At 51.5% G+C, this 14,498-nt stretch overlaps 1 protein-coding gene and 1 long non-coding RNA gene across 4 annotated transcripts in view; one reads left to right on the top strand and one right to left on the bottom strand.

The window, feature by feature from the left end:
* Positions 1-14,498, bottom strand: part of DHX37 (DEAH-box helicase 37) — a 36,244-nt gene that overhangs the window by 1,234 nt on the left and 20,512 nt on the right. The window contains exons 13-27 of one of the 3 annotated variants that reach the window (XR_012472236.1): positions 14,279-14,420; positions 13,035-13,111; positions 11,739-11,971; positions 10,424-10,535; positions 8,545-8,651; positions 7,917-8,105; positions 5,629-5,753; positions 5,423-5,539; positions 4,432-4,607; positions 2,173-2,287; positions 1,707-1,844; positions 1,490-1,584; positions 1,311-1,384; positions 1,010-1,153; positions 225-307 (exon numbers count right to left, since the gene is read on the bottom strand). Coding sequence is in view for 2 of the 3 variants with exons in the window: in XM_074205377.1 (XP_074061478.1) it covers positions 210-307; positions 1,311-1,384; positions 1,490-1,584; positions 1,707-1,844; positions 2,173-2,287; positions 4,432-4,607; positions 5,423-5,539; positions 5,629-5,753; positions 7,917-8,105; positions 8,545-8,651; positions 10,424-10,535; positions 11,739-11,971; positions 13,035-13,111; positions 14,279-14,420 (1,798 nt within the window). In the remaining variant the exon portion in view is untranslated. The other 2 variants (XM_074205377.1, XM_074205379.1) reach the window with 2 other exon arrangements.
* On the top strand, positions 4,004-11,250 carry LOC141501443 (uncharacterized). The gene is made up of 4 exons (XR_012472237.1): positions 4,004-4,618; positions 9,708-9,767; positions 10,441-10,707; positions 11,026-11,250. It is a non-coding gene; the product is annotated as an uncharacterized LOC141501443 (long non-coding RNA).

Genomic DNA, 14,498 nt, shown 5'->3' with positions numbered 1-14,498 from the left:
TCTCCTGACCCCAGTCCAGGATTCTTCCCACTGAATCCTGCTGCCTGAGTAAGTGTCTGAGGCAGCACTTGAACTCAGGACTTCCTGACTCCAGGTCCAGCCCCATTCTTTCGTGACCTCCCTGATTCTCTTTGAAGGGGAGAAATAAGCCAAGTTGAGACGGGTGATGCTCCCATGCAGACCCTGTCCCTGGGTGGTCCAATACTCACACTGGGGCTCCTGCTTCCAGGCCTCCAGTAAAGCAACTCGGCAATCGGCTTTCTTTGAAACCAGGGCTTTCAGAAGACTCTCCGTCCTGGGCTGCAGCCTGAAGGGTGAGAGTGCCCCCCAAACACTGGTCAAATCCAGGACCTGGCCCCAGGCCAAGAGACTCCTGGTGGTCCTCACCCCCCAGGACCCGAGCCAGCAGGCCCTGATGAAAGGGTGGCAGAGGTGGAGGTGGGTCAAAAAGGGCAAGGTGCACAGGCCCAAGAAGCTCTGCCCTCCCTGCCCAGCAGAGAGCACAAATCATAGGGAAGCTGATGTGTGGGCTGCTGGCAAACCGAAATGGATGCTGCCCACCCCTACCGCAAAGAAAGAGGGACTGCATGGGGTCATTCATTAGTCCCCTCGCTAGATGTTGGCGGGGCACCGCAGCCCAGCTAGGGGATGTGGCATAGAGCACATTGACCCTGGACGTCAGGAGGCTCTGAATTCAAATCCTGGTCCTGTGAATTTCTGACCTATCACTGCCATCTCTGGGCCTCTGGCACCTCATCTCTCTGAGGGTCTTGCTGCTCAGAAGGCTTGTGCTGCCACACAGAATTTTCCCATATCTAGCCACAAGACCCTCAGTGCCAGGCCCTTTACTCTGATTCCTCTGCAGTTGAGGGCAGGCTCCATAGGGGTCTGGTGAATGGAGCACATTTACTAACACTGAAATAGTCCTAGGACTTGGGGGCTTTTAAGTCTCCCATTTCACAGATGAGGAAATTAAGGCAAACAAATTATAGGAGATTAGGTGACTTGCCTGAGATCACACTGTTAATAAGATGTGATTCAAGCTCAGGTCTTTTGACTCTAGGCCCAAAGCTCTCTTCAGTACGCGTGGGCTCTGGCACATCCACATCCCTCAGTCAAGACTAAGCAAGGTCTGAAGGGCTATTGGATAGGTCTGGGGCAGAGGAGAAAAAGGAGGAAAGGCCAATGGAAAAGAAGACAATGAAGATGAGGGTGCCTGGGCTGCGCCTGCTGGGAGAGGCCCACCCTTCCTCTGGGCTCCAGGGCGCTGGCTGGCTCCCCAGCTTCCCCCCTGGCTTGGCTCCACTCACTTGGCCCATGTCTTCAGCATGATGTTCGGGCTGGACAACAAGCAGTTTCTGTGACAGGCGAGTTTTTTAAAGACCTGAATGGGGAGGAAGGAGACGAGTCTGGTGAGGGGGTTTGTCATCCCCAGGCCCCAGATCCCAAACCTTTCCCCCACTTGCCAAAGAAAAAGGGGGCTGCTTACCTCTCCTTCCAGGAAAAACTTGGCAAAGTATTTATAGCGCTCGAGTCCCTCGGGGTAGTCCACCTGCACGGCGGGAAGCTGCCAGCCCACACGATCTGCAAGGACAGAGGCGCAGGCCTCCGTTGGCAGGTGTGCATACCTGCAAGGGAGCCTGGAGGGTCCCGGCCACGAGAGGGGCCCTGCAAGCAATCCTCCTCACAACCCCATTTATACTCACAGAAGGTGCTGGCCCGGTGACACACAATCCGGCCAGTCTTGGAGCAGTAGGATGGGGGAGGGTCCTCGAGGGGCTTTTCAAAGTGGCAGTAAGGAGGCAGCAGGACTGGGATCCATGGGGCTTCAATGGCAGACACACCTAGAGGGGGCACAGGAGGCTTCTGGCATCCAGGCAGACCAGGAGGACCGCCCTGCTGAGGGGCACTGCTCTCTTGGCTGCCACCCTCTGCCCTAGAAAGCCAGACCAAGGCTCCAAGACCTGGGCCCTCACTTCACCCAGGAGGAAACTGATGCATAAACAAACGAAATGACTGGCTCAGGGTCACCCAGTCACAGGCCAGAGCTCTCCATGGGAGGATGCTCAGACCTGGGGTCAGACGCTCAGCGGGAAGTAGCCTCCCACCCCGACTCCCTCTGCCCAGCACTCCAAGCCAGTCCTCAGGCAGGGGGTGTCCCCAAGCTCCTACCTCTCATGTACATCTTGGTGGTCTCCACAATCTCCTGATAGACCACAAACTCAGGGAGCTCTCTGAAGAGGATGGAGCTGGGGTGGATGAAGACAGGATCATCCAGCAGAGGGGTCTACAGGGAGATGGGTGGGCACGGAACAAAAAAGAACAGAAAATCATCAGACTCAGATTCAAAAGGGAGGTCAGAGGAGCCTTAAACATCACAGAGTCCAGGGCCCTCCTTTGACTAGTGAGGAAACGGGACAGGGGAAAGGGAGTGACTTGGTCAAAGGGTACATCCAGGGCGAATGGCAAAAGCAGTCTCTGAAGTCAGGCAACCTCAGTCCTGATCCACCATTCCAGAGCATTCCAGCTCAGGGCCAGAGGGCTGCGTGACCCTGCACCAATCACTCGGTGTCTCTGAGCTCATGGGCGCACACCCATACGATCTGGACAGAGTCTGACACACTAAGAGGGGAAGAGGATGGGCACCAAATCTCTCTGCCCCTGGCCCGCTCCAGGGAAGGTCCCTGCTCAGGACAGAACTAGCAATGTGTCCACTTGACCCCAGCAGGTTTGGAAGGAGAGACTCTGGTCTAGTGAGGACAGGGTGGTCATGCCCAGGTCTGGACCCTGCTATAGTGGGAAGAGAGTGCTGTGTTGGCCATCAGGAACATGAGGGTGAATCTTGCCTCAGCTATTTCCTACCCAAGTGGCTGGAGGCCATTCACCCAACTTCCCTGGCCCACAGTGTCTTCATCTGTAAAATGAAGGAGTTCATTTTAGTTCTAAATACTATGATCTGGGGGAATGGAGAACTTTCCTAGATCGGAGGTTACCCACCAAAGTGAATTGAGCCCTGGAGGTAAGACCTCTGATTGTGCCCTTTATGCCAACACACTGCCATAATCATGATCTAATGCAGAAGGGAGTCCCTGAAGTTACCTAGTGGACATGTGGACATGCCCCTGGGGCTGGGGGCAGGGGGGTTGAGGAAGGCAGGTCTTCTGGCTGCCAACCACCTCAGGAGAGAGGAGCTGTGATCACCCCATTTTACTAATGAGGAAATTGACTCGAAAGGGTCTGAAGCTAGATTTGAACTCAGGTCCCTGCTCTCTCCAATGGCCCATCTAGTAAACGTGGAGATAAAAATAATGCAATATACACAAACCCATATCATTGCTAGTGGATCTTTTGGGAAAAGAATCTGCTGGTATTTTAGAAAAAGTAACAAAAAGAATATTCCTCTGTGGAAAATATATCTGAAAGTCCTACCATAGCCAAAAAAAGAGTTCTCTATTCCAAGACTGTCATGGCAATAACTGGAGACAACTTAAACCACCCAAGAGTAGCAGGATGGCTAAATAAATGGTGGGTACATTTTTTAGAAGGACCAAGTTTGGTAGAAAAAATTCACAGGTTTGCCATTTTTTTCAAAAAAGGGGAGGGGGAAATAGTACTGCATACACTGTTGGACACTCCTGATGTGTAAGTTGGTGGCTGGGCTGATTTTTTTTTAAGAATTCTTTTGAATTAAACTGTGATTGTTTTTCAGTCACTGAAAATCTAATCTCTCTCCACACCAAAATGAGAAAGAAAAACAAGATTCTTGTTATGAACATGTAAGTCAAGTCAAACAAATGCCCCCCCCCCATCTCAGCCACTTCAAAGAGGAAGAACACCTGACTCAGCTCAGTTAGGCTATGGGTAGTCACCCTGTTCCTCAGTTTGCTTTCCCCAGTGTGGCTACTGTTATTTTACTCTACGTTACAAGCATCAGGAGGCTCACTGGGGAGGGAGCTGTTCAGGAATGAAGGTGAGTTAAGAGGACATATAGGGGAGGGGACAGTTGGCCATGATGTCATGGACACTGAACAATGACTCCCCCACCACAGAGCCATGAGAAGGGAGGCCGCACTCACTACAGGTGTGGGAGGGAAAGAAAATCAGGATGGACAAATGATTCTGGGAGACCCTTAAACAGCAGGGGCCAGATGCTGGTTAGGAGACTTCAGGAGATCTGACACAGGCAAAGAGCAGTTGAGGTTGGTTGGCTGCACTAAAGCTTTTAATCAAACGGCTGATTATCAATTTCAAAAATCAATAGAAAAGAAGTGAAGAGACAAGCAGGCCCCTTCCTGCCTCAGACAGTACCCACCTGGTCCAGGGAATGCCATGAAAGTGATCCCTATCACCATGTCAACACGAGCCAGGGAGGCGGCTGAGCCAGAGCATCCTCACCAGTGAAGGAGAGGGCAGCAGGAGGCGGGCACCTACCTTGTAGCCATTCTTCCACTTTTCATCAAGGAGCTCCTCACTCTGGATGCGCCTGGCGACATGATCGCCCAAGCCAGCCAGCACCATCTGCCGCAGAAAATTCACCTGCTCTTCATTTGGGGGCTTCATTTTGGGATCCACAAAGAGACCTGTGGCGTGTTCACTGATGGAGGTCACTGGAGAGGAGGTGAGGAGGAAGAGACCCCTGAGGCACAGAAAGAGCGAGGAGCCAGGATTCTACTGGGGTGGGGGTGGCGCTTCGGTGTCCTACCACCTGCCTTGTGTCAAACCACACGCACTAAGCCCAACCCCTTCAGTCAGGACAGAGTCTTCCCTGGGTGACCCTGGGACTGTCACTTCCCCCTGACTGCCTCAAATTCCCTCAATTGTAAAACGGGGATCAGAGGAGCCATTATGATCCCAGGGTTGTCGTGAGGATCAGACAAGATAAAAATTGAGAAGTATTAGGGCAGTTGGTGGTAGACTGGTGGCAGTGGCAGCAGCAGGGAGTGTCTCAGGCCACATCTGACCTCAGATCTTCCTGACTGGGCCCCAGCTATGACATCACCCATTCAGGAGTTCCCAGGGAGAAGAATTCGTCCAGGCATACTTTGGAGCCTCCTCTACAAGTGCCCAGTCCAGGGTTACCCAGCCACCACAGGTCAGGGACAGGACATGTGCCAGAGGCCGCCTTCCTTCTCTACAGGGGTGACTCTGGACAAGTCCTGGACCTCTGTGCCTCAGTTTCCCCTTCTGTACTTCAAGGGGCACCTTAGGAAGCCTCTGCAGGTCCCTCTTCTGCTGTTCACAACCCATCCCCCAAGACTTCAGGATTCAAAGGAAGCCCCAAAAGCTTCCAGTATTGACCTACTGGAAAGAGGAACGGTGGCAAAGCTACATGGAGAAAGGGGACGGGAAGATGAAAGGCTCTATGAGAGGCTAACAGATGGGCAGGGGATCCTGAAGGCTCTGACAGGTCACGGGGAGGTACCTGCGGTGGTCAGCTGTCCCCGAAGCCTCCGGACTTCCATCATGGCCTTATACCGGAGCCCATTGGCTTCGCAGAACTGGGGCGTGCAGCCCGCGTACTCACAGGCTCCCACTGCACCTATGGGACAAGGAGCAGCAGGGCTGAGGTCACTCCAGGCTGGACGTCATCCACTCACACATGAGGAGGAGGGCTAGGGGCACACCTACCCAACAGCACCATCATGTCTCCCAGCTTCAGCGAGGCGCCCTGGCCGGCCCACACCCTCTGCATCTGGGACACACGCGCCTTCTTCCCCTTCAGCTGCGCCTGTTCTTGCTCGCTGGTGGCTGGCCTGTGAGTGCACAAGCACAAGCATCACCGATGGGGGCCTCCAAGGCAGTGAGAGCCCACAGTGGATTAGGCTTCCCTGCCCAGCACCGCCAGGAGCTCCCATCACCAGGAGGCGCGCCTCCCACCCCGGATCACAAGCACTTCCTTTCAGGGGGTGAGCACTCCCACCAACAGGGCCCTTCATGAGCTCCTCTGTCCTGTTGCACCCATGCCAGGAATGCCCACCCCTGTGCTGTTCCGTCTCCTGAGTGACCGCTGCCATGCCCGGGAGGCGCCCAGATTCAGTGACTTCAGAGATGTTGAAGGTGCATAGCTAGTGGGGAATTCATCTCCCAAGCGGTCAGAGGACACACAGACCCTGGGATCTCCAAGAACCCACTGCACACTAGCCAGAAAGAGGAGGCCTTCCTTCTAAAGGATTTGTGGCATATTCAAAGATAAATTACATTTAGGATACGAATTGTCCTTTTTAGGGGAAGCAGGAGGGGCCCCCAATAACTGGAGTGATTAAGAACAGCCTCAGACAAGGGGTGGCAGGGAGGTCTTCCGGGCATGGTGCCCTGCCTAGTTCCAGGCCCAGAAACGGGTAATGGGTAAAGAGGAGTAGGAGACCCGTTGGGCTGGCATGAAGCCTGTGTGAGGGGCAGGGATGGGAATCCAGCCTAGAAAGTTGGAGTGCGGTCAGCTGTGAAGGTTCTGTACTTCCCGGGCAAAGTTCTTCAGCGTGTTTGTGTCCGGGAATCCTGGTGCAGCCCCACGGGCCAGAGCAGAATCACATATTTAAATGAGTAAAGTAAGAAACAGAAGATTTACCAAAGAGCCCAATTAGGCTGAAATACCATTTTCACACGTAAGTTCATGGCCCCGAGTTAAGAATCCCTGGCCTGGAGCAGCCCCAGGCTGCACTCTGACACAAACACACAAAAATGGGTTGAGGAAAAAAAGCCATCTGGGCATGTATGCTTCCGAGGTCCCGGGGCTCCTTCCCACCAGACAGGGCCCCTCAGCTTCTCTTTTGGCTTCCTGCCCCACTTCTAAAGTTAGTAAGGGAAAACCCTCCCAAATAAAGCTTTGGCAGAGCTCAGGTCTACATTTCCTCAATTGTGGCTAAGGCTCCTGCCAGCCCCATGGCACACTCCAGGTGCAGCAGAGGTAAGGGGTCTGGGGTACCCTAGGACGTAGCTGGGAGGTACACTGGATAAAGCCCTGGGCCTGGAGTCAGAAAGAACTGTTAATTAAATCTGGCCTCAGATACTTTCTAGCCATGTGACCCTGGACAAGTCACCTCACCTCTGCCCGCCTGTTTTCTCTTGTGTAAAATGGGGATGATAAATAACAGCCCCTACCTCCCAGGGCTGCTGTGAGGATCAAATGAGGTCCTAGTTGTCAGGGGATCTGCACACCTTAAAGCACTTGAGCCCCCAGCTCTCCTCACTGGATGACCTGGAGGGTTTCACTGTCACCATCGCTGCTACTCTGGGTTCCCCAACCCAAAGAAGGCCCAGGCCAACCTCGAGTTCTCCTCATACCAGACTTCCTCTGGCAGTATTGATGAGGCTCAGCCCTCCAAAGCCTTGGCTCATTTGACCTCTATAGTCACCCTGGGAAGGTTGCTGGGCAGAAGTCAATTCAGGGATGAGGCCTCAGAGAAGAAAGGAAGCGAAGGGTGAATAGAGAGTGAGCTGTGGGGTCACAAAGTCCAGGCTTCCACACAGACAGACTGCGTGACCCTGGGCAAGTCACTGGCCCTTCAGTTGCCCAGGCTAAGACTGCAAGTGGCAGAGGAGAAGGGGCTTTCCACCTATGAAAGGTCAAGTCCAAATCCTTTAAGAACTCCTGTCGAGGGACCCCATGGAGGCCACACACAGTCAGAAGCAGAAAGAGAACTGGGGTTCCCAAGCCCCAGTCTTGCCTCCGCTCAGCATTGGCTGCACAGGGGCTCAGAAACCCTTCTATGCTGGGGGCATGTGGGGCCTTGGAGGCTTTGCTGAAGGGAGACCTCACCTCCTCCCTGCTCTTCGGGGAAGCCTTTTGCCATGTTAAAGCCAGATCTCTCCTCTGGAAGGCCAGCCCGCCAGCTATGCTTCATTTGGCTCGCCAAGGCCACACCAATTCCCGCATTGCTGCTGTGTCCAGACCGTCAGTGCCAGGCCCACTCACCCACCTGTCTAACTCCTCAAACAGTTCACGGATCGTCATGGCGGCCACGATGGTGATAATGTAAGGCAGGCACTCATGCTGCTGGCTGAGGGCCAGCATCTTGGCATAGCGGGGAGCCACTGGAAAGGTGGCCATCGTTCTCCCCAGGGGGCTGATTGGACAGCTCAGCTTTGCCCCCTGCAGCTGTTTCAGCCTGGGGAGAAAAATGAAGGGATGATGCCATGGGGAGGTCAGACTTCAGGGGGGCAGAAGAAGACAGTGGAGGGGAAAGGAGCATCACAGATCACAGATTTAGGTTTGGAAAGGAAGCTGGAGACCACTGAAATTATAAAAAAATGAAACTGAGACAGAGGTTCAATGACTTGTCTGGCTAGGAAAGCATTGGAAAAGGAATTCGAACAGGTCACTCTGATTCAAGTCCAGTCAGCTGACCACAGTCACTGGATTTTATTAAGCTTGTGATTTGTTCTCTGTGTATCTGATTTGGAGATACTCGGTAAGTGGAATAAGGAGAGTGGGCAAAAGTTTAACTGGAGTGGACCCCACCCCCTCACATTTCTCTGATAACTCCCCCTCCCCCAAACCCTACCTCTTCCTAAACCAGAGGCCCAGGAGACCCAGGCCCAGCCTACCGTCCAGTCTTCAAGGGCGCCCGCAGAGCGCCAAGTGCCGTCAACAACTCCTCTGCAGCGACCAGGGTCTCCACGGGGGGAGGGGATGGAAAGGGGAAGTTGACAACCTATGCAAAGAATTTGTTGAGGGTGAGAAAAAGTGCTAAGAATTAAAGTAGGGATAAAAACTTGTACAAAAATATTTATAGCAATCCTGTTTGTGGTGGCAAAGAATTGGAAATCAAGTGAATGTTCATCAGTTGGGGAATGGCTGAACAAATTGTGGTATATGTATGTCATGGAACACTATGGATTTGCATGAACTGATGCTGAGTGAGATGAGCAGAACCAGAAAAACACTGTACACTCTTAACAGCAACAGGCGGGTGATGATCAATCTTGATGGACTTGCTCATTCCATCAGTGCAACAATCAGGGACAATTTGGGTCTCTCTGCAATGGAGAATACCATCTGTATCCAGATAAAGAACCGTGAAGTTTCAACAGAGACCAAAGTCTATTAGCTTCAATTAAAAAAAAAATTGTTTTATTTACTACACAATTTTGCTATCTCTAATATTTTTTTCCTTAAGGATATGATTTTTCTCCCAATGGAAACAATGTAAAAACTATCAGATTGCCTTCTGTCAGGGGGGTAGGGGGAAGGAAGGGAGGATGGGGGAAAAAATTATAAAATTCAAAACTTTATAAAAATGATAGGTAGAAACACTATTGTGTATAATTGGAAAACAAAGAAAGTCTGTATAGAGGCCAGAGATCTGGATCCCCCTCACCTGCCCCGCCATGGGGGGCATCCTAAGGTCCACTCAAGGTTCCTCGGGGATCATCACCAAGTTCTTCCATTTGCACCTGTTTGCAAAGTGTTTCCCCATTAGCCTGTGAGCAATTTGAGGGTAATGTCTGTTTTTTGTCAGCACCCTCAGATCTTGGCAATGTCTGGCTCAGAGTAGGTGCTTACAGCTGCTCACTGACTTGACATGACCTTGGCAGACCTAGTATCAAGAAATACGGATGCCAAACGGGAAAGAGTGTCTTGGAGCCAAGGATGCTGAGCCCTGGCTGCCAGCCCGACAGTGCTGCTGGGAAAATGGGAGGCGCACCACCAGTGGGAACCCTCTGCCCTGTGGCTTCTGCTCATACAATTGATCCTGTTCTCTCCAAAGGTAACAGAACTCTCCAACGGAAATGGAGCCCTCTCCAAAAGGAGCAGAACCCTCTCAAAGGTAACAGAGCTCTCCATAGTGGTACTCTCTTAATCGCCCAATCAGCCAGTCTTGACTCAGTCCTCCCTCATCCCTCTGGATCTGTCTGCAGTCTTTGGCACTGCCTATCACCCTTTCCTCCTGGGTTCTCCTCTCTGTCCCCTTTAACTGAGATAACACTAATTATGAATGAGCTTCTTCCTGCTAACAAGTCAAAACCAGTCTCCTGAAAACTTGTGTCTGCATCTCAGGTAAGCATTAAGTAATGAATTAACCAATCAAGAGGTTATTAATCACTATTATGTATCTGGCACCAGATGGGTAAAGGTTGCAGATAAAGCTACAAAGAATGAAATGAAAACCCGTTTCATTTTATACATTTTTGAACCCATGTGGAAAACTTGACACCCATGCCTAGGACAACCCGGACCCTCTCCGAGGCCCAGCCCACATTCCCCAGCTCCCTGTCATCTCTAGATGGGAAAAGCACACCCCCTCGTCCTTTAACCAAGGAGTCTTGCCCACAGTTGTCTGAAGCCCCAAGAAATCTTGCTTCCCTCCAGGAAATAGTCAGGGAGAGCAAACAGTAAACTGAGAGTGGTGCATTCTCTTGTTTTGGGGAATTCCACCTTCCCTCCTGCAACCCCACTATGCACATCCGACCTCCCCCCTCTCACCTTTTCTATGTTCAAAGCTTTCATCTGAAGAACCAAATCCTCAACGGGTCTCCGGGTGATCTCAGGAGGAGAAAAGGTCTCAAAGTCACTGAAAACAGCTGACGAGTAGAGCCTGTGGAAGACAAACAGCTGCTTGAGACCCTCCTGGGATGCAAATGCCAGTCACTGCTTGGGGGACCCAAGGATCAGAACCCAGAAGCTTCAAGGAATTCTGGAATCCTGCCCCAAGGATAGCAAGTTTGTGGGAATTATTGCACATGGGGAAACTGAGGCTTCCACAGCCAGTAAGTACTGGGGGGGGGTTCAAACCTGGGTCTTGAGACCAAACACAGCCCTTTAACCACTGGGCAAGACTACCACAGAGAAGGAGTTTGGGGAGAATAGCCACAATATCTTTTTTTTTTTTTTAGATTTTGGCAAGGCAAACAGGGTTAAGTGGCTTGCCCAAGGCCACACAGCTAGGCCATCATTAAGTGTCTGAGACCGGATTTGAACCCAGGTACTCCTGACTCCAGGGCCGGTGCTTTATCCACTGCGCCACCTAGCCGCCCCGCCACATTATCTTTTACTTGACTTGTATTTATTGTTTCTTATTCCTTTAGGGAGGAGAGAGGAACCTTGATGACTCCCATCAGGGAGGAGAGGTAGGGTTACTCCTACTGTGCTGAATTTGATATGTACTTACAAAAGCCCAAGCTGTTTTGTTATGTTACAAAAACCCAGGATCAAAATTCCTAGTTTCACACAGAAACCTCTCCTATTCTTCTTTGAAGATGGAAATGTTCATGCTGATTTGTATTTGTCGGGATCATAATAAAATGTAATAATAACCAAATGTTTTCCCTCTTGCTGTTTTCCATTGAATGGAAATGAAAACTGGTTGTGGGAGTTAGGAAGCCTTGGATTCCTACGCCATCTCAGCCACTTCTTTGCTGCAGGACCCTGGGTAAGAGACTTTACCTCTGGGTCTGCCTCAGTGGCTACATCTATACTCTGGGGTCAAAATCATTTTAGTGGATTATGCCAAGGTTAGCCAAGTCAGAGAGAAGGAGGTGCCCCAAGACCTCCCTGGGAATGACCAAAATAGTCCCCCAAGGACTTAGAAGGACCTTGAAAGCCCTAGAGAGCCCAGAGGCAGAATGTAAGTGACTCATTCAAGGTCACACAGTTTGTCAGAGAAAGACACAGGACTTCAACTCCGGTCCTCAGGGCTCTTTCCCACTCTAATGCCCTATCTGACATCTTCTGAGGCACTTCTTAGTCCCTTTCCACTATCGTCCACTCCTGGTCAGTCACTCTCCTGCAGTCTTGTTACCTGTAGCAGTGGCCTGGTTCCGTCCTCCCGGCTCTCCCTGCCCGCTGATCAGCTGATGCCTGAGACACCCACGTTACTCGGAAAGAAGACACGCCGGTCACTTTGTCATAAAACCTCTTCTTGACCTTGCCACAGTCCACCACATATTTGATGCCAGGGATGGTGAGGGATGTCTCAGCCACATTGGTGGCTACAACGCAGAGTCTGCGTCCCTCTGGGGGGGGTCTGAACACCTGAGTAAGGAGAAAGCAAAGCCTTGTGGGTGTGAAGGGGACCTCCATTTTAGGAGGCTGAGATCCCGGGACCCTATGAAAGAGAACCAACTGGGGGCTGCAGCACAACCTGCCAAGAGCGTCAAACGCAGCTCCCTTCACCTCTCATTTCCAGAAGAGAGAAGGCTCAGAGGATGACACTGTCCCAGAACACAGAGTCTGTCCAGACTGGCCCAGCTCCTTTAAGGCTCCACTAACCCCCCCCCCCCCCGCCCCACCATGCTGGGGCTGCTGCACCGAGACCATCTCCATTTCATCCTGGTTTATCTGGCCTGGTAGACTGTTGGCTCTGGAAAGGCAAGTATGGCTTTTGACTCAGTTGTATGCCCAGCAGCTGGCATGCTTGGCCCAGAGGAAGCACTTTATCAAAAAGGCATCCTGGCTGGCTGGGAGATTGCAAGTGGCCCAGGCATAGATCCAGGTGACCCTCACCACCAGCAATGGCCACCCACAGCTCTGGTTCTGACCTCAAAGCCAAGCTACCTTTTCTCATTTGTTGAACTCATAGAGATACAGCAAGATGAGGGCTTTCATCTAATCAAAGTCTCTGATTTTACAGAGAAGGAAACTGAGGCCAGGAGGGAAAATAGGCAGTCCATGGTTCCACACACAGGAAAGGGCAGAACTGGATTAAGCTCAGGTCATTTAACCCCAAATCTACTGTCCCTCCACCCCACCACCCCCAATTAACAAGCACTTATCCCACCTCCTCTCATTAAAGGAAGAACAAAACCCTAGTAACAAATAAATGTATCCCAGTCAAACAAATGCCCCATTGGTCCATGCCCACAGAAGATGCTGGCAGGGATTCTATGGGTCCAATCTCTAAAAAGAGGCCCCCACAGGGCTGAGATCTAGCGTGTGGCTTAACTTCTGCCAAACATGTAATACTGGTTCAGGGCAGCTCCTGTCCTGCTTCTAGGGGGCAAAACGAGAGGCTCTTGGCCCTCAGCTCTCTGTGATCCTCAGAGCACCAGGGGCCGGAACGGGTCAGCCCATGGCCCCATGGTGTGGGCAGTCTTACCTGGGCTTGCTTCTCTGGAGCTAGCAGTGAATACAGTGGCAAGACGTGAAGGGGGAGGGAGGCGTCTGGCTTCTCGTCTGTCCCAGAAAACAAACAGGCTGAGGTCAGAACAAAGGAGCTGGTGTGGAATGCCTGCCTGCCAGCCCTCAGTGACTGGGCCAAAGACTGCTCAGATAAATATCATTAACATGATCATCATTATGATTAGGATCATTATTCTTTATTAGCACTAATGACAAATGCTAATGCTAGTTACTACTAACTCTAAAACAGTAAAGTTGGGCAGATGAATATTTGATCACCCAGTGCTCACAGAACACCGTAAGTTTGCCAGGCACTTTCCAAACAACTTGTGAGGCCAATGCTTATCATCTCCCTTTTACAGATGAGGGAACTAAGGGAAGGAGCAGCTAAGCTGCCCAGTCACACAGCCATAAAGTGTCTGAAATAAGGGCAGGAGCCCTGGGGGCCCCCAAGTATGGCCTTTGAATAGCAAGGTGCAGTTCTCTGTCCAGGGCACCTATGGGGAGGCCTTGGCTAGGGCCCAGTGGCCAGGCAGCCAGACACAGTGATATCTATCCAGGTATGCTGGGTGGGGAGGGCCCAGATTATTTCTCTTTGCTCAGCAGTCAGCACATATGCTTCCTGGCAATGCTGGCATTAAAAGATCTAAATGGAGGGTGACCCTGAGGGGCAGAGGATGGAAAGCTCTACCAGCGTAATGCACCATAATAATGGCAGCTAGCATGTAGAGGGCAGCAAAGAACATTTAATCCTCACAACAGGAGGTCTATAATCAGTCTCATTTTACAGATGAGGGAAACTGAGGCAAGGCAAGCTAAATGACTGAGGTGACTTACCGAAGACCAGGCATCTAATAAGCAGTTGAGACAGGATTTGAACTCAGGTTCTCCTGAGTCCAGGTCCAGTAGCACCAACCACTACACCACAGTAATAGCTGACATGAAGGTTTGCAAAGTACTTTGTGGACTTTATCTCCCACCATCCTTACAATGACCCTCAGAGAGGTTGTGTAGTCGGCTTAAAGTCACATAGCTAGGAAGTGTCTGTGGTGAGATTCAAACCCAGCTCCTGCCTGACCAGAAGCCCGGAGCTTTAACCATCAGACAAAAATGTGAGAAGGATAAAATCCATCTCCCTCTGAAAGCTGAGCAATGCCTGTCCCAGGACAGAGAAGGGGGATTGCTGTGGGTGATTCCAGAGAAAAAACGCTGTCGACCTACCTTCCCCAACTTCCCCATCTCCCAGGTCTAGGTCGAGATCAGACCCCACAGCCTCTTCCTCATCCATTTCTGACTCCCCATCCTCATCCCCTTCATCCACAGGCATCACCGAGTAATTATCCAGGTCAATTCTGGGCAAGGCCTAAGGGGAAAAAGAGAGATTGATACCCATAAGGAGCCCTGTTGGTCTAATGAAGCCTCATGGGCCCTTCTCAGAAGA

This window comes from Macrotis lagotis, chromosome X, assembly GCF_037893015.1.
Source record: "Macrotis lagotis isolate mMagLag1 chromosome X, bilby.v1.9.chrom.fasta, whole genome shotgun sequence".
Lineage (NCBI taxonomy): Eukaryota > Metazoa > Chordata > Mammalia > Peramelemorphia > Peramelidae > Macrotis > Macrotis lagotis.
This window is presented reverse-complemented; position numbering and strand designations above follow the sequence as displayed.